Genomic DNA, 22,899 nt, shown 5'->3' with positions numbered 1-22,899 from the left:
AAGTCATCGCGTGGGGCCCATGGAGTGTTTAAGGGTTAGGGCGGAGGCCTTGGTGTTGGGGTACTGGGCACAGGGAGGAAGTAGAATGGAGAATGGAAATGGAGAGACTGGGGCAGAGGGAATTGGAGGAGTATCTCTAATTTAGTGTATTTGGCTATGCTGAGAAACCCCATCGGCCTGCCATCTAGAAACTGTTCCAGGCTTCAGGGATCTGGTAAAAATGGGGAGGAGGTGAAGAGTTATACCAGGAAACTTAGGAAACCCCAAGGCCTGGGAAGTGGGGCCAAGGTATTCAGCTGTTAGAGCAAGCCCCAGGACCAGCTGGCCTGTCGGCCCAGCGGGCCCCACGCTTCCCATCGCTCAAAACCTGGCCTTCAAGCCCTTAGGTGGAGGTCAAGGCCTGGATGTTGGCTCAAGCCCCGCAAGAGGCCCAAATGACTGGGGGTGGAGAGGCCCTCGTGAGCAGGTTAGAGGGCCTCGGTGGTTCATTCCTTCATGGAAACCTCTTTACTGAACACATGGTTTCTGCAGGGGTCTCAGGAGTGAGGGGTCTGGAATGATCGCAGCCATGAGGGAAACTGTCTCGGCCATCAGTGCAGACAGTAAGGATGCTTCAAGCCCTGAGGGAGGGAGGCTGAAAGGAAATGACCATCCTCCCCGGACTAGGCCAGGGACGCTCTGAGCCCGAGGTCTTGCCAGGGACGTTTCCCCCTCCCCCACCCCCCGTACACATCCTTGAATTTGCAGTCTGGCTACCACCAGTGCATTTTTGGCCTAGCAAACAACTCTAAAACAAAATGCTCACCCGGCTTAGAATGAAAAGTGGCCTTAACTCTGAATTGCCCTGAGGGGTCCATTTTGCCCCTTCCTTTGAGGAGGCATGTGACCCCTGGGGAAACTCCCCCAGTGGAACCAGCTCTTGGGCCTGTGCTCAGACCGGATGATGAAGCGTGCCTTCTGCCGTCATCCCCTTCCCTCTACCTGCCCGGCCTGCCCGGTCCAGCTCCATGGGTCTACCACCTTTGCCTCCATACCTTACACGAAGGGGGAGGAGCTGGAGCAGTGGGCAGGACAAGCCCCGGTCGGTGGCCAGCTCGGGGCGTAGGGACGCTTCGCCAAGTGGAAACATCTGGGGACAAAATGCCCACTGCCATGCACAAGTGAGCAATGAAGGTGTTCAAAGGTCAAGCCTAAGAGCATCTGGGTGGCCCTTCCCACCATGTGTCAGGAGAGGACCCCAGAGGAAGGAGCAGGGAAGTCAGGGAGGGGCTCCTGGAGGAAGCGGAGCTTGAGCTGCGTTCCAGAAGACCTATTAGCCTTCCCTCCCGCTTCCTTTCGCCACCTGAACCTGCACAGGAATGACCTAGATTTTGCTGATGTCCTGGGCAGAGCAACACCCCCTCTGAATGAGCCAGTAGGCCCCAGGACTCATCAGACTTTGGGGAGACAGAAATTATGACATACGGTAGGGACCCAAATGGAAGGTGGCATATTAAAAATTTTAAAAACAATATGAAAGCCCACGGGAAATCAGCCTGACAAGACTAGTTCGCCCTTCCAGAGCAAATGTTCCCACCTCCTCCTATCATGGAGCTCTACCCCGTCACAGGCACTGGGAGGGGCCTCTCCCTTCCTGTGCTGACTTTACACGGCGGTGGTGGGGAGGGCAAATTAGTTAACCTCCATAAACCTCCGTTTCCCGCTCTGTGCAATGGGGGAGGGTAATCTATCATGTGTACAAATGCAGTGTGCCTCCCACAGGGTTATTATGGATAGTAAATGAGTTTGTAAACGTAAAGGTCTTGGAACAGTGCCTGGCGCATAATAAGCGTTCAATAAATGCCAGTTATGATTATTACGGATATTATTAGTGCGGGCAAGTGTAAGTTACAGAGAATTAGTAGACTTTGGTAATCAGTCGCCTGAGCGCTGGGGTCTGGTTAGACGTGTGCCAAGAAAGAGGCAGGGTCACCGTGGACGAGTCCTGAGTTATCGCCCCTCCCAAAGGCTTCTGGAGAAAACGGCCCAACTCGTACACAGAACTAAGGCTCTTCCCCTCCGGGGAAGTTTTTCCAGCCACCAGACTCCGTGAGACTTGAAGTGACGGCGGTACAGTTGCAGGAAAAGAGATGTGTAAAGAGGAAGCCGCCCGAGGGAAAACAAAGTCTCTAAGCAGCTCCGCCTGGAGTCACTAAACTCTTTGAACACTTGATAAAAGACACAAAAAAAGCCCCACCTTCCCAGAACTAGAGGAAACCCCTTTGAAGCTTATATTAGAAAAACTTTGGAAAGTACCGCATTACACAGAGAAACAAAGGAATCTATCATCCCAAAATACAGTGGAGGAGGAAATACATTTTTTCTCCCCCATCCGAAAATATTTCAACAAATCCATGGATGCCTGATCCATGTGGGGGGGTGGGGGGGGGTGTCTTTCCTGGGATCTAGGCGTCCAGGTTCCTGAACTGAGGCTGACATGCCCTTTTAGATCCCTTCCCTGGGGTCTCTGCTAGAGCCACAATTCCCAGCAGGATAATTTTCCCTAAAAGACTTACACTTGTCTGCTCGGAAGGTCACACAGGCTCGGGGAGGTCCCTGTGCTCTGCCCTGTCACAGTGCAGCAGATCTGAGCTCAGTGTCAAGCTGTATGTCCAAGCTCCTAAGCAGGGACCCGGCCCAGGCTGTGAGGTTTGTGGATTTCGGCCTTAGACGTGCACACCTGAGTAGAATCAGATAAGAGGGTGGCCTTGCGCCCAGGGAATCTTGACTCTGAGAGGACCGGTACTCAGGCCAGGGCCAGCATGGTGTCAGCGCGGCGTGCTGTGACATGGGCAGCCCAGCCTTTCACCTGCTCCGTGGGTATGAGCCCTGTTGTCACGCCCATCCCCCGGGCCCGGCTCCCACCAGGGGCCTGGGTACCACCTGCTCCTGGTATCTGAGCACAGGTCAGAAGCCAGCACTCCCAGGGAGGGCTCATGTGCCCGGGGAATTACACAGTCAACCTGCCAGAGATTCGATCAGGATTAAAATGCCCCAGTCCCAGCCGCAGCCTCAAAGGGGAAGGGTGTCATGAATGGTCAGCCCAAGTGGAGGACGCGTGCAAAGGGGGAGGAGTGATGGTTTAGGGCAGTGGCTATCAGCCCGAGCTGCCCATCACAATCACCGGGGGAGTGAAAAACAGAGATGCCCCGGCCCCCCAGACCTTCTGAATCAGAATAATGGGGAGGCAGAATCTGCGTGTCTCCCTGAGGTCGACACAGTTACCTAGGTGATTCTCACGTGCCATCTATGTTTATGTCATATACTGAAACTTGAAAGAAAGTAGGTAATCAAGGGTCACCGCTGTTGCCACGGATACTCTGCAAGTGACTCGGCTCAGTTGTGCGCCATCTGGAGACTGTCCTGAGTTACCGTCCGGCCTCCGATTTGGTGTCTCGACTCAGGGGCCCAAGTGCGTGCATTCTCGCACTTTCGCGCGCATAAACGTCCCCTGGGGATCTTGTAAAATGCAGACTGATTCGGCAGGGCAGGGCCTGAGATTTCGCATTCCTAACAAGCTCCCAAGGGATGGTGATGCTGAGAAACGGTTTAAGAAGCAAGACTCCAGGGCGGAACGGGTTGGTGGGCACAGGTGTGACCCTCATCTTGCCCTTGTCCCCCAGTCCCATCCCCGGGCTTCTGGGTAACGCAGCCACACTGCTGACTGTGAGGTCGGTCCCTGGGAGGCCTGGGGAGAACGCGTCTGGCTCAGGATGTGCTTGTATTCCTGGCAGCCCTTGACCCTGCTCATCCCTCCTTCCGGAAACTATTCCGTCTGCCCCCATGATACCCCCTCTCCCGGTTCTCCTCCTCCGTGCTGGCCTCCTCCTCTCAGGTGTGTTTTGGGGCTTCATTCTCCTCTGCCCACCAGGAAATGTCAGAGCTCCTCACGCCTAGACCCACTCTATTTGCAGTCTACAGTCGCATCCACATCTTCGGGCATCACCCGTTTCCAAGGGGCTCACGATTTGTGCCTTCAAACCCGACCTCCCTCCTGAGCTACCTACACCCGCAGATCCAACAGCCCGCATGACCTCTCAACTTAGATGTCTCAGAACCACTTCCAGACTCACCAGCTGAAAAGCAAGCTCGTAATCTTTTCCCCTAACCTGGCCTTTCTCAGCGGACTCTGCCTTGTAAATGACGCCCATGCGTCCAGGAATGAAAGCCAGAAACCTAGCAGTCGTCTGCTAACAGCTTCCTATTGCGGTGTGAGAAACCAGCCCCGGACTGAAAATGAGAAAGTAGGCATTTGTTTTGCTCACCACTCTGCCGTTTGGATGGGGCTGGGCAGGGACGCTTGTCCTTGCTCTGGGCGGCATCACCCGGGATGACTTCCCGGGGTTGGAAGGCCCACTTCCAGGATGGTCCGCTGGCTGGCCAGCTAATGCTAACTCTGGCTCCTCTCTCTCTGGGCCCCTCTACAGGGAGGCACAGCCTCTAACTGGCCCGGTGTGCCTGTTTTGCCCCTTCTGTCTATCCTCTACACTGGAGCCAGAACGATCTTTTAAAGTAAAATGATGACCATGTCAACTACCCCTTACTTAAAGCTCTGCAGTGGTTTCCCACCTACTGCCAGACTCAAATCGTGAGGGTAGGTTCTCCTAATTAGGTTAGATTTAAGTTCTATAGACCCCTGGAATGTTCACCGAACCCCAGCATGTCAGCACTCCGACTGATCCCCGAGACTGCCTCCTATACCTTGGACAGTCCAAATATTTCTGTCATATCACGTGTTTACTCCTCGGTTTGGAAACTTATTAATCACTGGCTTTACCTGTAGTAGCCACACCTTCCTTTTTTTTTTTTTTTTTTCCTGTCTAATCTTCAAAGGCCACAAGTCCCTTTCCTCCATTAAAGCCTTCTCAGGTCACTTTGGGCCCCACCGATGTCTTCCTAATAGGAATTTATCGTCTGACCACTTTGCCATTTGTTATGTTGCCATTCAATCTTACACTCACTTTGGGGCTTAGTTTTCCTAAACAACCTGGGGGTAAGAACTGTTCAAATTTTTCTCCTTCCTTCCTTCCTTCCTTCCTCCCTCCCTCCCTTGCCTTCCCTCCTTCCTTCCTTTCCTATCACAGTTACCAGAACAAAGGCTCACAAAGTATGCCTGGTTTTCCACAATCCACTATAACTTTCTGGTCCACTTTTCCTCTCCAACTCTTTTCATTGAGCCCTCTCCTCACCTCTGAGACTCCCTTTGGTCTGACTTGGGCTTCCATCCTACCAAGCATTCTTAGCTACTGTTATTGATCTGGGAGATTCCACACTGCAGTCCTGTCCTTGGTGATAAAGGCTCTTCTGCCTGCTCCTCTCCTTTTCAGTACTCCCCTCCTCTCCCCTCAAAATCAAAAGTACCCTTCCAGGCCGACAACTTCCACAAAACAAAGCTTCTTCCCAACCAGCAGCTGACCTCTCACCCCTCCCGAGTCTCCTTGCGCCCATTTCCGGGCACTCGTTCTCTTCCCTAAGATGGCCGCCACGGAGCACAAGGAAGGCGGCGGACGTCCCGGCCATGCGGGGCCACCACCGTGCTGGGGCGGGTGGGGAGGGGGGGGGGAGGGGGTCAGAGGAGGCTGGGCCCGAGGAAGGGGGCGCTTGAGGAGGAGGAAGGGCCGGAGAGGGGGACCCCCGGATATGGCCGGCCCACGAGGCTCACCACTGAGCTCCCAGCCTCTGGCTCTAGCCAGAACCCACCTGCCTGGCACAGGAAGTGGGGGCCTCATCCCCCAGCATCAGGGGCCGGAAGTGATTGTGGCTGGTGCCCAGATGTGGGGTGAGGGCGTCTCTGTCTCCACCGAGCGCTTAGATGGGCTCTTTTTCCGACGTGGCAGAGCTTACGAACCGTACTACTGTTGAAAATAACTAGGTCACTTGGCCTTTTGATGCTCACCACCGGGTTCCTTGGACTGAAACCAGTCGTTATAGCGCAAGCCGTGATGACAAAAGTTGTGTTGAGGGGGTTGCTGTCAACCAAACCAGGAACCTAGGACAAGAGATTGGCTGAGAGCACATGGCAGTGCCTTCCTTGCCATGAAGACTGGGATAAAGATTTGTGGGAACAGGTCAACGCCCATTTGGGCATAGCCAACTACTTTAGCCACGACAGCCCCACAAACAGCATAGTTACGGAATGTAAGACTAACCTGGCTTTAAGCATGCCCCTTTCCAAGTCTGCTGTATGCTCTGCCGTGGAAAACCGATGGCAATGCGCGATAACCGAGTATATTATTCACGTGCTAGACTCTAGATAATGCTTGCCTTTCCCCACTAGCAGGGGGTTCTTCATTTTTCTCCTTATCTAATTGTAGAAAGATAAACTGGTTTTCAAACTAATTAGTGCTCTTTTTTCCCTCCCCCGTTTGAGTCTTCACTTCTTTGATGCAAAAAAGAACTGTATCAATTTAGCCATCAAGGCAGATAGCAAGAGAACCCACACACAATAAAACCCCTCAAATTGTCGTCATGGCCTTTTAGACTTGGGCCCCGTTCCACATTTCTGGCCACAAGGCGTTCTAGGACAGCCCAGAATTGCATTGTAGGACAGTCTTGAGGGGACAAGGGGAGGCAACCTGGCTGAAAGAGGACAGATAGTGGAATTTGTCCTAAACGGCTTCTTTTCCTTTCTGGAATGTGCCCCACCTTCTCCACGCCCTGACCTCTGTACAATGCTCTTCCCCCACCCCCATCTCTTCTCCAATTTTCTTGTGGTTCACTCCTGCTCATCCTCTAATGTCAGCTCAAGAGGCTCTCCCTTAGGATCACCTCTTCTCATCCCCAAATTTTGTTATATCCTGTCGCTGAATGTGTAATACTTGTTTTCCATGGCGGTTTTACATTTGTCTCTGGGATTCTTCATTCCAGTTTGACTCACCCAGAAGATTGAGTGCCGTGAGAGCGGTGACCCTGTCTGCCCCTGCTTGTCATTTTCTCCCCAAAGTCTAGCACAGTGCCTGCAACATGCGTGCCCCGCAGCCATTTGCTGAACAGGCTGTTAATGAATGAGAACCTACCCTTTGGAGCCTCACTAGGCAGCAAGCTGGTTTGCGTATAGTTATCTCCTGTCCTGCCTTTCTTTCCTTCCCTCTTTCTCTGGGCAGTCCCAGCTTCTCTCCAAGTCTCCACTTTCTAATCTCATCTGCTTCTATCAAAAGTCACCCATTCTAGGGACGCCTGGGTGGCTCAGTGGGTTAAGCGTCCGACTCTTGATTTGGGGTCGGGTCATGATCTCATGGTTCGTGAGTTTGAGCCCCACGTCGGGCTTTGTGCTAACAACCCAGAGCCTGCTTGGGATTCTCTCTCTTCTCTCTCTGCCCCTCCCCCGCTAGCATTTTTCTCCCCTCCCCCCGCAACAAAATAAACTTAAAAAAAATAATAAAAGCACTTAAAAAAAAAAAGTTACCCATCCCGAGTGCCTTTCCAGGGTCTGATGGATAAGAGGGATTAATTAAGGAGATGGGGCAGTCCTGCAGGTGAGAGGAAGAGAGTCGCCCAGTGTGTCCCCCCTCCTTCCCAGACAGCACTTGCATTCAGCAGCTTCAGTGTCGCCCCTCAGTGGTAGGAATTTCAGTATTGAGAAAGTTGGTGGCAGACGTATTCGACCCGGAGGGTCTTATAGAGGGTGTTGCCCCTCAAACTCCTCCGTGTCGGCAGAACCCAGGTCTTCCCCGCTGGGCTTGTCTCTGTTCCCAGCTAGCCCTGTCCCTGGAGCAGCCCTCTCTGCCCCAGCACCAGCTGTCACACTTGGAGCCCGCCTCCTTCCTGAGGCGCCTCCCTCCCCTGTGCCACCCGGTGGCCTTTGGGCTGCTTCCTCATTTTCTGCCCTGGTGAGTCAGGGATGCCCTAAACACCTGGCACGGGCAGGACACAGGCACAGACAGGGGCTCCCACGTAGGGACTTGTCTCTCCGCACACATGGAAGCAGCTGACACTCGCTGTGAGCACGGCTAGTCCCATAGGACCTGATCCCACCCTTCTCGCCCTGGCGGGAGTCTTGCTTTTTCTGGCTGCTTCTTCTACTGAATTGACTCCTTCGGGGCGGGGCAATTCCAAGTCCCGCCTCCTCAATGAGCCTTTCTGTTACAATCCTTCTTGGGGTGGTAACACTGCCCCTCCCGTCCCTCCCCCTACACTTGACTCCCTTGACACTTGCGCTTAATTAGGCTCCATTAGGCTGCCGGCTGGCAGGGACCTCTGACTCCTTCCTGTGCAGGGACTGTGCCCCAGGCCACTTGTTTTTAAGTTTATTTATTTTGCAGGAGAGAGAGAGAGAGAGAGAGAGAGAGAGTGTCAGTGGGGAAGGGCAGCGAGAGGGAGGGAGAGAGAGAATCCCAAGTAGGCTCTGAGCCGTCAGCACCGAGCCTAACGCAGGGGCCCGTGACCCCAAGCCCAAGTAGGACGCTTAACCGACCGAGTCGCCCGGGCGCCCCAGTCCACAAGGTCTCATGAGCACCCAGCTCTGTAGAAACCTTGAGGGGGGAGCTGGCAGGCAGTGGCGACAAGAGAAACGGGAGACACCCTGCCAGCAGGAGCGTGCCATCTGCCTGCACGCACCAGCCGTCAGAACGGAAGATTGTGCTTGCACGAGAGAAGCGTGCCGCCTGAAGCAGGTCCGGACAAGCCTGCGAGCAGGCGGGGGCTGGGACGGTCCCGGTGGTTTCTGGAGGAGGGCCCAGTGGTTTCTGCTCACTTCCCCAGCGCCTGGCCCTGAAGTAGGACCCTGGTGAAATTCATCGACTCGATTAGAAGGTACGGATCCCTACAGGTCCAGGCTGACAAATGCTAAGTTCTAGCCACCGCGGCCACCAGTGGAGGCAGCACAGATCCACCCCCCCCCCCAACCCCCCCCCCCCCCACCGCCCAGGCCCTGTGAGCTGCCCCTCCCCCTCCAGGGGACTAACACTTCCTCAAGGCCAGAGCCAGCGCCTTGCCCTGGGGCGGGTGGGGTCACCTCTGGCCTCGGGGCACCTCCTCCTTAACCATGTGGTTTCTCAGAGCAGATGGATTTTCCTAAGTGAAAGCCTCACTGCCAGTTCCCCAGGGGTTCCAATAATGCGCCGCGTTTGCCTCAAGCGGCCAGTTCCATCAAACATTTCATTATCCTCCTTGGATGTGTTACTTTCCGGTGAGCTCTCAGGAGACAGTTTATTATCTTCTTAACAAACCTTAATTATTTACAAGCAGTCATCAGGGCTTCAGGCTGGGTCTCCGACCCCACCCTTTTAGGGAGGTTCAGTGGACCTTTCTCCTTTCCAACTGGGGCGTCTTCCCCTCTTGGGGGGCTCTTTTGGTCCTTTATTTGATTTTTTGGCATGTTTCTAGCAATCGGTAAGACAGGTTCTCCAGCAAGTTTCTCTGGGTGTGAATCCCACCCATCTTTGAAGCTCGGATTCTCTACAACTCGTTTATTTGCTGTGGAAGAGTGCTTGCTTGAGCACCTCCTCGGTGGGGCCCTTTGTTGAGCCCTGGGGACACAAAGATGAGGAAAACAGAGTAGCAGAGGGGGAAGACGTGACAATCTAGAATGCTGGTATAGTTCTTGCCCCTGTGCCAGGGTAGGGGACATGCACGCTGACTATGGTAAGCCATGCAATCCCCCCCAACAACCTTGAGTTAGGTAATACTGTTATCCTCGTTTCATAGCTGGGAAAACGGAGGCACAGAGAAGTTAATTAAGTTGGTTAAGGTCACACAGAAAAAGAGGGGTGCCGAGGCGGCTCTGTCGGTTAGGTGTCCAACTTTGGCTCAGGTCATGATCTTTCGGTTTGTGGGTTCGAGCCCCGCGTCGGGCTCTGTGCTGACAGCTCGGAGCCTGGAGCCTGCTTCAGAGTCTGTGTCTCCCTCTCTCTCTCTGCCCCCCCCCCCTCACGCCCTGTCTCTCTCTTTCAAAAATAAATAAACATTAAAAAAAAACTTTTTTAAAGTAAGAATGATGATGGTAGCCTGGGCAGTTTGGCTCCCGCATTTGGGCCCTTGGCCACTCTGCTGTATTATGTTATAAACTTTCAGGAGACAGAAGTGCTAAGAGGCAGGTACTCCTGGGTAGCAGGTGGCACAAAGGAGACAGGCATCCACTCTGCTTGGGATAGCCTGGACCTTCCCTCTAGGACAGTGGACCCACTCTAAACTTCTTCCTCAGCAAACTATGGCACCAGGAGATTCTGATTCCTTCCAAGAGGTGAAAGCACTCGCTCTCCCACTTTGTCTGTCCTTGGAGTGGTTAACACAACACTGACCATTTTTAACCCCTTGTGGGGAATTAGCTGAGTCAGTTGGATACTCTTCACGAATAGAAGGGCTCAGCCTTGAGGAGAACCTTGAGGGGGGTGAGGGTGAGAGAGAACGCTTCGAGCATGAGGCAGGCCGCTCTCAGGCAGCAGCAGGAAGGGGGGCCGCAGCTGTTCGGGGCAGGGTGGGTTCTGGGCAGATGGAAAGGAGATATTGGATAACTGGAAGGCTCTAGGATGAACTTCTCTACTTCTTACTTTTCTCATCACAGATTAGATGTCCCGTCCGACACTTTTGTCTCACTCGCTGAGTAGGGATGCAAAGATCCCATAGAAGAGGAAAACAAAGGCTGCAGTATTAAAAAAACATTGTTTAAATCATGAAACATATATTTTTAAAAAGGCACAGACCTCTCTCAGCCCTACAGACTCCTTTAGCCCCCACAGCCCCTTTTCTCTCTCTCCCTTTTTTTTTTTTTAATGTTTATTTACTTTTGAGAGAAAGAGAGAGAGACAGAGGCGTGAGTAGGGGAGGAGCAGAGAGAGGGGGAGACACAGAATCCGAAGCAGGCCCCAGGCTCCGAGCTGTCTCCAGGCTCTGAGCTGTCAGCATAGAGCCCAAGGCGGGGCTCGAACTCACAGACCGTGAGATCATGACCTGAGCCAAAGTCGGCCGCTTAACCGACTGAGCCATGCAGGCGCCCCCCTCTCTCTCCCTTTTGGCAAAAGCCGTCCTCTTCCTCTCCTCCCATTTGCTCTTGAACCCATTTCCCAGGCTCCATCCCTCTCTACTCCGTGGAATCTGCTCATACCAAGGTCACCTCCATGTGACCACAGCCAGTGGTCATCTCTCGGTTCCCAGTTCCCTGGCCCAACAGATGGGCAGCATCGGAGTGGTTGGCCCCCTCTGCGTTCATGAATCGCTTCCTGCGCGGCCTCTGGGACATGCTTTCTCTTGGCTGTCTTCCTAGCCCCCTGGCCAGTTCTCTTTCTCCCTTGCCGGTTTCCCCTCATTTTTGCCACCACTAAGCACTGGAGTGCCCCAGGGCCCCGTCCCGGATATCTTCCCTGTCTTCGTGCACTTCTCTGTTTTCCTCCCCATCCTCTGGCCTTCAAAGACCTCTCCAGGGAACTTCAGACTTGCACAACCGTCTCCTCAACACCTAGGTGTCTAATAAGCATCTCAAACTTCACATGTCCACAAGCAAACTCCAGATCTTCCCCCTGAAACCTGCCCCTCCCTCAGCCTTCGTCTTCTCCGTAAATGATGATCCCACCCTCCCAGTTGTTCAAGCCAAATCCTGTACAGATCCTTGCCTCCTCTTTTCCTCTAACATGTCAAATCTAATGTGCAGCCAAATCCCATTGGCTCTATTGTCTACATCCCTTCGAATGTGGATCACCTCTCTCCACCGCCACCATCACGACCTCCTGCGCCCAAGCCACCATTTGCACTCATCTGGACTGTTGAAATAGCCCCTGGAATGTTTGCCCTGCTTCCGTTCTGTTCCCCAGTATCCTCCTTCCTTTCACCTCACTTCAGCCAGGATGATGCTTTAAAAATGTATGTCAAATATGGGAAGGCAAGCTGGTGCAGCCACTCTGGAAAACAGTATGGAGGTGACTCAAAAAACTAAAAATAGAACCACCCTCCAACCAGCAATCGCACTACTAGGTATTTACCCAAGGGATACAGGTGTGCTGTTTCAGAGGGACACAGGCACCCCCATGTTTATAGCAGCTCTATCAACAATAGCCAAAGTATGGAAAGAGCCCAAATGCCCATCAATGGATGAATGGATAAAGAAGACGTGGTGTGTGTATATATATATATATATATATATATATATATATATATATATATAGTGATATATATATAACGTGATATATATATAACGTGATATATATATATATATATATATATATATATATATATAATGGAGTATTACTCAGCAATCAAAAAGAATGAGATCTTGCCATCTGCACCTATATGGATGGAACTGGAGGGGATTATGCTAAGTGAAATTAGTCAGTCAGAGAAAGACAAAAATCATATGACTTCACTCCCATGAGGACTTGAAGAGACAAAACAGATGAACATAAGGGAAGGGAAACAAAAGTCATATAAAAACAGGGAGGGGGACAAAACAGAAGAGACTCAAAAATATGGAGAACAAACTGAGGGTTGCTGGAGGGGTTGTGGGAGGGGGGAGGGGCTAAATGGGTCAGGGGCCCTCAGGAATCTACTCCTGAAATCACTGTTGTACTAGATGCTAACTAATTTGGATGTCGACTTAAAATTAAATTAACAAAACGTATGTCACATGTATAACCTCTGCTTAAATCCCTCCCAAGGGCTTCCCACGCCTCCAGAGTAAAATCTAAAGCCCCAAATATGTGCTACAAGACCCTTCTCTGTCTCATCTCTCCTCCTCACTCCCCTCCCACCCTTGTGTCTTCCTTGCTGTTCCTCGCGTGGACCACACTTACTCCTGCCTAGAAAATTCTCATGACACGTATCCACGTGGCTTTCTGCTCCAACCACCCATTGCTACAAACCAAACCACCCAAGACTTAGTGTCTTGAAACAATGCCAACATGTATTTTGCTCAGGAATCCTCACTATGGGCGGGTTCTGCAGGGTCCGTTCGGTTCTGCTTCCCTCGATGGCTGGGCTTGCTCAGTTACAGGCTGGGAAGTGAGGGTGGCTGCCCGGGGACCTCCGCTGGGGGCGTGTCCCAAATACCTGCACGTGCTCTTTCCATGCGGCCGCTTCACTTCCTCGCGGAATGCTGATTTAGGTTCTCAGAGTGAGCAGCTCAAGAGGACCAGGCAAAGCTTACGGCCTCTTACAGGTTAGCTTGAGGAGCCGTATGGCGACACCCACACTGTAGTCACAGCCTCACCCAGATCCAAGAGGAGGGGACACGGAGGAGAGTCACCATCATGTGGTAAGATGAGCACACATGATGGGACATACTCGCGTGGCCGCACTGGTTTCCTCACCTTGTCCTGATAAACTTATGTAGAATAAACTCACCAGGGACACCTTTTCCCGACAAACCCCGGGGAATACCTTCTATCTCTTTACCTTGATCTAATCTTATTTATAAAACTCCTTACCACCTTTAAGCGCTGCGTAAAAATGTGTTCAGTGAATGACTACATCATCATCACAACGAAAAAGATGGTGAGGACTATTTATCAAGAGCCGTCTATGTGATGGGGACTAAAAAATATATATCTATTTACGCGTCTTATCCCATCAAGTTCTCCCAGAAGCTCTAGGGAGTATCCGTGTTCCTACTTGACGGATGAGAAAAGTTCACGCAGCTGGTAAGAGGTGGGGCTGAGGCTCAAAGCCGGGCTTTTAGCTACCACACTACCGCACAATACATTTAACTTTGTGGTGCTGCGGGATGGGTATAGGGTGGACCAAGGTGCACGTTTGTCTTCGCCTTAGTCTTGGAGGAGAACAGCTGGTGCGCCACGGCCAAGATCACAGTGTGATCTTGTCCGGCTGTGAGTGCAGGGGGAGGATGTCCCTGGGTATTCCCTCAGAAGCCCTATGGGCGACGAGTGGCTATGTCATACCATTTACTTCTTCCCGCTTCCCACTTCCTTTCCAGTCTGGGTGACTGCCAATGCCATCTTTGTGGAAACCCCCCGGAATGTTCTCCGGGCTGCCCGGGGAGACAGCGTTACCCTTCCGTGCACCTACCACACTTCTGCCTCCAACCGAGATGGATTTGTGCAATGGGACAAGCTTCTAAGGAGTCACTCGGTAAGGATCCTTAAAAAATACTCCTGTCATGGGAATGCGTATTACCTGACCACGACCTCTTAGGGGACAAGCACTAAAGAGTCTTTCAATAAATGTTAGAATAAACGTTAACACCCAGGCTGGGCTGACGGGAGGAAGCAGTGAATGTTGGCCCCGGGGAGGGGTCCTTTATCATGAAAAAGTGACCTTCTCTAAAATATCCTTCTGCTGGACTGTCTCACATGACCTAAATTGTGTCATTCGAGACCGTCATTCCTTTTCACGAGCACAGAGCTCTCCCCGAGACCAGATTTTATAGGCAGCATATTCCAGGCTGTTCTGCCCCTTGCATTTTTCACTTCATATCGTTCCCAGAGAGCTTCCTGTATCAGTTAATAGAGAGCGCCCGCATTCCTTAAGAGCTCAGGTAGAATGCGCTCCCAGAGAGGGTAAATGCTTTTACGATTTCACGGAGGCTACCAAGCTGCCCTCCACAGGGCAGCATTTTGTGTTCCACCAGCAGGGCCTGAGTGCCTGTTTCCCCACAGCCTCAACTGGGTGAATGTGTGTGTCTAAATAGCACATGCTTGACAGGAGACCTCGGGCGAGGGGAAGGGGGGAAAAAAAAAGTCACAGAGAGGGAGGGAGGCAAACCCTAAGAGATGCTTGGGTTTGCCAAACTGAGGGTTAAGGGGGCGTGGGGGAGAGGGGAAAGGGGGTGATGGGCATGGAGGAGGGCACTTGTCGGGATGAGCACCGGGTGTGGTAGGGAAACTAATTTGTCATTAAGTGACATTAAAAAAGTAAATATATAAATAAATAACACATGCATAGGACCGAAGTTGAAGCAGTAAAAAGGTACCCAGAGTGAAAGTCTGTCTACCTTTCCCAGTCTCCTGTTCCCCTCACCAGAGGGAACCACCCTTAACAATTTGGGGGTGGCCTTCAATACAGGCTATACACAAATACAAACGTACGTGTAGACTTATGTATGTGCACATATACATATATGAATATGTATGTTTACATAGACTACACATACGTCGTTCTGCACTTGGCTTTTTTCTGTTAATACGTACCATGAAGATCTTTTCATACGTCAGTACATTTATATCTATCTCATTTTTTAACCATCTGCATTGTGTTTCATTTTAGGAATGTGCTATTTGTACCAATGATAGACATTTGGTTTGTTTCCTATATTTTGCTGTTACGAGTAATGGGGCAATAAATATCTCTATATGAGTGTCTATGGATATATATATATACACATATATAATAGCATGAAGGTATATTTAAATTATATACATATAGGATCAATTATTTAAAACGGAACTTCTGGCTCCTAGGTGGCTCAGTCGGTTGAGTGTCCGACGCTTGGTTTCTGCTCACAGTTCGTGAGTTCGAGCCCCTCATTGGGCTCTGCACTGACAGCCCGGAGCCTGCTTGGGATTCCCTCTCTCCCTGTCCCTCTCTGCCCCTCCCTCTCTCCCAAAAATAACTCAATAAAAACAATTTTTTTTAATGGAACTTTTGAGTCACAGGATATGTGAATTTAAAACTTTGATAAATAAAATCAAATTGCTGTCATTCGATGTCATGGCAATGTCCACTCTCACCAACACGAGGGCACCTCCTTCTCCAACACAGAGCATTCTCCAGACTGTTTGATACTTGCCATTTTGATAAGTGAAAAAGGTATCTCGTTATTGATCAAATTCACATTTCTCTAACTTTAAGAGGTGGAGCACCTATTTGATTTTTTTAATTTTATTTTTGGAGGGGGGGAGAAGAAAAAAGAACATCCAAAATTTATTCTCCAGCAGACAGACAGCATCAGCTGGTAAAACTGCAGGGGTTTCTCTCCTGCCTTCACAAGGCATTATTTGCTTACCAGTGAGAAAGCCTCTGGTGTGTTCTTTGTAACAATATCCACTTCACAGTTTAAATGGGCACCAGGATTGTGTTCCACTTACAATCCAGGAGGAAAGGCACAACGTGGCAAAAAAAAAATTTTTTTTTTTGGATTCTAAAGTCAGGGGCAATCATGCACACAGACTTTTTTTTTTTTTTTTTTTTTTTAATGTTTATTTTTGAGAGAGAGACAGAGTGCAAGCAGGTGAGGGGCAGAGAGAGGGAGACACAATATCTGAAGCGGGCTCCAGGCTCTGAGCTGTCAGCACAGAGCCCGATGAGGGGCTTGAACTCATGAACTGCATGATCATGATCCGAGCCAAAGTCCGATGCCTGACCGACTGAGCCACCCAGGCGCCCCCAGACAAACTTTTGATAACAGTCTTGATCTCCTTTTCCACGGAGACCCCCTCCCAGAAATTAGGGTCTTTCTTTCTCCTTCCTTTGTTAAACATTAGAGCCATATTTCCTCATTTTCTCATGCTTAGCAGTACATATACAAAAAGGGGGGAGAGGTTAAAAAATCACAAAAGTATCTTGAATGTCCCCCGCTCCCCAAACGTGCCTGCCAGAGGTGAGCATTAGGGCCCTGGAATACCCAGAGTGAAGGCATTTAGCTTTCTCCCTGACAGGAGAGAAGGGGTGACCCAGGACACCCAGGGCCTACAGCAGAAGGACGGATGGTAAAGGAGAGGAAATCGTGGCCTGCTGCACCTGCTGTCTGTGGCTCCAGGGATGCTGATGGGCCACGGGCACACGTCCTATTTCCGGAATCCTAGCGGGGAAAACCTAGAGAGGGAAGCTGCTGCCTTCAGCCTGAGAAACTGAAGGATGTCTCTTTCACCACCACGTGGGTTCAGCCAAGCAGATGCAAAGTCTGCCAGGCACCTCTCCGAGTGCTCAAACACTAAAGCTCTTCCGGATGGATCCCTCACCTCCGAAAGGATCTGAGGCAATCCCCTTGAGAGTAAGCAGGGGTGCAGAGGAAGGGATTCGCTCTGTGTTCTCAGGGAGATTCTTGTGACACGGGCGAGGGGATGGGTGATCAGGGAGAAGCCACAGGACAGCTGTGATTGGAAGGGCGGTTGGGGCATGAAGAGTCCGGGGCAGAGCCAGCAGGGCCGAAAAGAGCCGAGCTGGGAAGGATCTGCGTCCACGGACCGGTCCACAGCCGAGCCCGTCCCTCGTCTCCCGCCCTGATGCTCCGCCCCTTCTATCTGTCCCCTCCGGGGCGGTCACAGTGACGCCCTGCCCGGCAGGGGGCACTCCATTAGCCAGCTCGAGTGCCCTGGCACAGGCTGCGTCTGCCCGAACACTAGGCCTCCTTTTTCTAATTTCCCCAAAGGACACGGGCGGCGGCACCCCTGACACTGTGGCCACGCTCCCGTCTCTCCCCAGCGTGCTCTGCCCGCTGCCTCCGCCAAGCCCCTGGCATCACCAGCAACTTCTCTTCCGCTGACTTCAATGTGCTCCTCCGGCCTCCGGTTTCATCTCGCGCTAGCAGCTCCCACTGTCAACCTCTTTCAACCTCCGTCTCGAATCTTCCTCCCTTGGCCTTTCGGCAGTCTCATCCTGGGTTTTCTTCCTACCTCTCTGACCTCCCCTTGACCTTTCAGAACGAACTAACCCGGCACTTGGCGCACCTTCTTCATTTACCTGGGGCGGCTTCATGTGGCCCACGGCTCGGTCAACATCTAGGTCACTGACTCCCAAGCCCCCATCCCTTGGAGCCCAGCTCCTCCCGAACTCCCCCCGCCCCCCTGCCGCCCGCCCCCGTGTCCCATCAACGCGTCAGGCACATCACGTTTAGCACAGAATGAAGTTTGTCTTAGAACATTCTCTCTCTCGGGGCACCTGGGTGGCTCAGTCGGTTAAGCATCTGACTCTTAATTTTGGCTCAGGTCATGATCTCTGTGTTCTCGGTTGGTGGGAAGGGGCCCCACATCAGACTCTGCACTGAGCACGGAGCCTGCTCCAGATTCTCTCCCTCTCTCTCTCTCTCTCTCTCTGCCCCTCCCCTCAAAATAAATAAACATTAAAAAACCCATTCTCTCTCTAGGTGTTTCCTCTCTTGGAAGTGACATCACCACATACCCAAATATCCAGGCCAAAGACTCTCACCCTTGACGTCTGCCACTCCCCAACCCTATACATTTAATGCACCCCAAGCCCCATTGTCTGCCCCCTTCACGCTCCTCAAATTCACTCATTCTTCCCATCTGCATGGGCACAGCCTTACCTCAAGACCCATCACTTGTCATCTGAATTGCTAACTGCGGATTTCCTAACCGCCCTTCCTTCTCCTTCTAATTCATTTCCCACCCTGTGTTGAAGCACGCAGGCTCTCCATGCTTTGGGGGTAAAATGCAAACTATTCAGTCCCATATACCCGGAGCCTGCAATCTGGTAACATAGAATCAATGTTCAGGCTCTGAAGCCAGAACGTCTGGTTCAAATCCCTGCCCTGCCATTCAGTTAACCATGTAAACTTGGGAGAAGTCCTTAACCTCTCGGTGCCTTGGTTTCCGCATGTGTGAAATGGGTGTAATCACAATACCTCCATCATGGGGGTATTGTGAGGATTAAGTGAGATAATACATACAAAGTGCTTAGAAGAGTACCCAGCATGCAACACGTGCTCAGTAGACAGCAGTCTGATCTTCACTGCTACTTGCCCGTGGCTCACCTCCCACCCACCCTTCACTACACACTCACCTCCTTTCCTATGAACCACTTGGGGTTGACCCAGAGCTTCCCACTCCGAGGACCTTCCCCGTTGTTCTCCGTTTGCCTAAAATGCCAGATACGTCTGTCTTCCTCCAACAGGCACCGCCCCAACTCCCCAGCCCTTTGCCTGGCTGGTTCTCCTTTGTCCTTCGGGGTCCAAGGCACTGTCTTCCGGGAACTCTTCCGGGAAGGCTTCCCTGATTTCCCAGTTTAGAAGCAATACCTCTCTTCTGAGGTCCCATAGCTAATTATCGGGCGTTGTTAACATTGGGTTGCCTATCGCTCTTGTTATTCTTTAAGGGCAGAAATCATGAGTGATCCGTTTTTGAATGTCAGGCACACCTAGTAGGTCCTCAGGAACAATTATGTCTAGCGCTCACAGCAAACCTAGCATGTCGGGCAAAGCCCTAACTGCTTTGCTTATATTACCTACTGTCCTCCTCACAAAAATCATATAAAATAGGCATTATTATTTTGATCTCCATTTCGTAGAGGAGGAAACAGGGAGGTCAGCATTTTGCTCAAGGTCATACAACTGGTAAGTGGAGGAACTGGAATTTGAATAGAGGCAGTTTGGCTAGAAAGTAGTGATCTGAGCCAGTGTCATGTTCATTTTGGTAAACAACGAGTATATCAACGAATGAACATATTCCAAAGGCACGAGTCAAGTAAATAAAGTGGGCTCGGAAGCCGAGGGGGGCTGCCTAACACCATGTATGGCACATAATAGGTGCTCTGGGGCGCCTGGGTGGCGCAGTCGGTTGGGCGTCCGACTTCAGCCAGGTCACGATCTCGCAGTCCGTGAGTTCGAGCCCCACGTCAGGCTCTGGGCTGATGGCTCAGAGCCTGGAGCCTGTTTCCGATTCTGTGTCTCCCTCTCTCTCTGCCCCTCCCCCGTTCATGCTCTGTCTCTCTCTGTCCCAAAAATAAATAAATGTTGAAAAAAAAATTAAAAAAAAAAAAAAAAAAACCATAATAGGTGCTCAATAAATATGGGTTGGCTGAATGAATGAGAACAGACAATGGACTGAAATTGAATGGGTAAGAGAGAGGCCAGAACTGCCACTTGTACGAAAGGCGACAGTGTGGGGGTCTGAGAAGGCCCCATTTATCCACATGTGCTCCTGCGGTATGAATGGCCTACCTGCCCAGGTCTTCCAAAATTTTCGTTAAAAATATACATGCACAATAAAAGGATCCGCAAACGGGCACCACGTATTAGAGCTGTTTGTTCTGATGGGTTGGTGTGTCAGCACTTTGGGCTTGGGAACGATGGGTGAGGGTGGTCAGCACGGGCTGCAAGCTCCGTGCTGAGACTTGGGGTAAGACCGAGTGCCGTTTCTTCTTCCTCCCAGGAAATGGTGCTCATCTGGAAATTTCTGACCAAAACCCTCATCAGCGGTGAACTTTACAAGGACCGAGTCAATGTATCCGGCAACGCTGAGATCTCAGACGCCTCCATCACTATCGGTCAGCTGACTATGGAAGACAATGGCACCTACGAGTGCTCAGTGTCACTGATGGAAGACCTGGGAGGCACCCCAAAGTCACGTGTCCAGCTCTTAGTCCTCGGTGAGTGTCTCCATCTCTTTCCTGGTCTTTCCTGGGCCAGCAGGGCCGTGGTGCAGGGAGGGGTGCAGGGAGGAGGAGCTCCCTGGTGGTCAGGTAAAGCCAGATTCCCCCAGGGCTTCCCTTTTTATTCTGAGCTGTGTCCACCAAGGACAGTTCCCCGGGCAGAGGAGAAGGCCTGTTTGGAGTGGCCCCGGGGTCAGCCTGGGAAATTCTGTCCCTGCTCTGTCCAGTGCTCTTCCCCATGCCCCAAGCTCTCTTCCTTTTCAAGGCGAACTTATTAGGGAGAAGCAAAGAGAAATCGCAGATCCTAGATGAGGGCTCTCACTGTGCCTTTCTGTGTGCTGAGGGCCAGACATCTACTTTAGTATCTGCATTTTGTAGACGAGGCCCAGAGAAAGTAGGCACCTGACTCAGAGTCCAACTGTTACTGGGAACATTTTAGTCAATGTCTATTCTATGTCCAATATGAGGAATGGCCTCTACCCTGGGAGGTGAGCAGCGCTTTATTTTTTATTATTTTTTTTAACATTTATTCATTTAAAAAAATATTTTTAATGTTTATTTATTATTGAGAGACAGAGAGAGACAGAGCATGAGCAGGGGAGGGGCAGAGAGAGGAGACCCAGAATCCGAAGCGGGCTCCAGGCTCCGAGCTGTCAGCACAGAGCCCGACGCGGGGCTCGAACTCACGAACCGTGAGATCATGACCTGAGCCGAAGTCGGACGCTCAACCGACTGAGCCACCCAGACGGCCCTAACATTGATTCATTTTTGAGACACAGACAGCATGAGTGGGGAAGGGGCAGAGAGAAAAGGAGGCACAGAATCTGAAGCAGCCTCCGGGCTTCGAGCTAACCCTTTAAACCCAAACGATGGATCATTTTCCTTTGTAGTCTCCCTTTACACTACTTGGTGGGATTTTCTTTTTAATTGAATAAAGTGGCTGCCTGGAAGCAGTTGTTGATATAATGCCAAACAGTATAGCCCTGAATAAAGAATAATTAACTGTCTCTTCCTTCCGGTCTGCCACCAGCACGGTAGCTATTGGTGATACTGATGTGTATTCTTCCATACTTTTCACCATGTGCTTTCAAAACACGCACATGCGCACGTGTGTGTGCATGTACACACACACACACACACACACACACACACTTTTTCTTTCTTTCCTTTCCTTTGGGAAAAAAAAAGAGATCATATTACAAAGATCACCCTGCAACTTATCTTGGGTAATGTTACGTGCATATTTCTCCAGGTCAATATTGATAGATCTACCTATTAGCATACGTTCGGTCGCATGGATGTACTACGGTTTGTTCCAGTGTTCCATACTGATGGATATTCTCAGGCTGTTCCCATTGTTTTTTGTATGCACAATACTGATATCAATAGATACGTAGATATTCTTCCACTCCGTTCTTTTTATTTTTATTGGATAGATTCTTAAAAGTAGGATTTCTGGGTCAAAGACTATGCTCTCGTTAAATGGCAATCCGTCCCGGCAAAGTGTTTTCCCCAGAGCAACTTACATTGCTGGGAGCATTATCTGAGCATAACTGTGTCCCCATATCCTTACCAGCACCGAATGTTACCTATCTTTTAAATTTTCGTAAATATTGTTCATTTGTTAAGTGAAAAAAAAAAATCAGTTGAGCCTAAATCAAAATCTTAATCTAGCCACTAATAGGCCTCACCATCCCCCAATCGGGCCCAACCCCCTAAAGCTTAGGGACCAGCGGCGGGGAGTGAGGGCTTGGGTCTGTCTCCTTCCCCTCCTTAGTCCAACTCCTTCCACCCCGCGAGGCCATGTGGCTCCTCTGAGGCCATGGCCAAGGGAGGCAGGGATAAAGGGGAAAAGGCAAAGGCCTGCTCACCTGGCTGGACCAGGTATATCTCCGTCCTGGCTCTCATAAATTCCAGTCATAGCGGACCTCCCCACCACAGCCTTTTTAGGGGTGCCATGGTGGGTTCCACCACCTGACACAGGTAGTGTGTGTGCCCCCCTCCTTTTCTCTACCCAGCCCCTGATTGTGGCACTCACTCCTGCTCTCTGCGCACCCACTCTGGGCTCCCTGCAGCCCAGCAAGCAGAGTCCTTCCGTTTGACACGAATCGGCCCTCGCCCTTACCCTGCCTTCGCAGCCTGCTCCAGCCAGCTTCTCTCGGCAACAGGCAGGCCCCACAGTCTTCAGATGGGTCCCCAGAAACGCAGGAGCGACTATAAAGTCCTTCCATCATCGGGTTGCAGGATCAGCACCCAGGAGCTTACAGGTTTCTGTCACTCAGGGAGCTTCAGCCAGGGAATGAGAGATGCCTGCTCTAATGGCAGAGCACCCCAGTCTCCACGTGGGATTCTCTGGGTGCCTCCCTGACTTGAGATGGGGGACATGGCTCCTTCACTTCTAAAAGAAGGAGGTGGGGAGGGGCGCCTGGGTCACTCAGTCAGTTAAGCGTCTGACTCTTGATTTCCGCTCAGGTCATGATCTCATGGTCCGTGAGTTCGAGCCCCCTCCTGGGCTCTGTACTGACAGTGTGGAGCCTGCTTGGGATTCTCTCTCTCTCTCTCTCTCTCTCTCTCTGCCCTTCCCCCCCCCCCACCACTCTCTCTCTGTGTCTCTCTCTCAAAAGAAACAAAATAAAAACTTAAAACAAAAAA

General features: G+C 51.2%; 1 protein-coding gene across 2 annotated transcripts in view; it reads left to right on the top strand.

The window, feature by feature from the left end:
* Positions 1-22,899, top strand: part of GPA33 (glycoprotein A33) — a 38,062-nt gene that overhangs the window by 1,022 nt on the left and 14,141 nt on the right. For both annotated transcript variants that reach the window (XM_060643403.3, XM_060643402.3), the window contains exons 2-3: positions 13,898-14,052; positions 20,028-20,244. In XM_060643403.3, coding sequence (XP_060499386.1) covers positions 13,898-14,052; positions 20,028-20,244 — 372 coding nt within the window. The remainder of the gene's footprint in view (positions 1-13,897; positions 14,053-20,027; positions 20,245-22,899) is intronic.

This window comes from Panthera onca, chromosome F1, assembly GCF_046562875.1.
Source record: "Panthera onca isolate mPanOnc1 chromosome F1, mPanOnc1 haplotype 2, whole genome shotgun sequence".
In the NCBI taxonomy this organism is placed as follows: domain Eukaryota; kingdom Metazoa; phylum Chordata; class Mammalia; order Carnivora; family Felidae; genus Panthera; species Panthera onca.
Note: the sequence above shows the minus strand (reverse complement) of the source record. Positions and strands in the feature narration are given on the sequence as shown.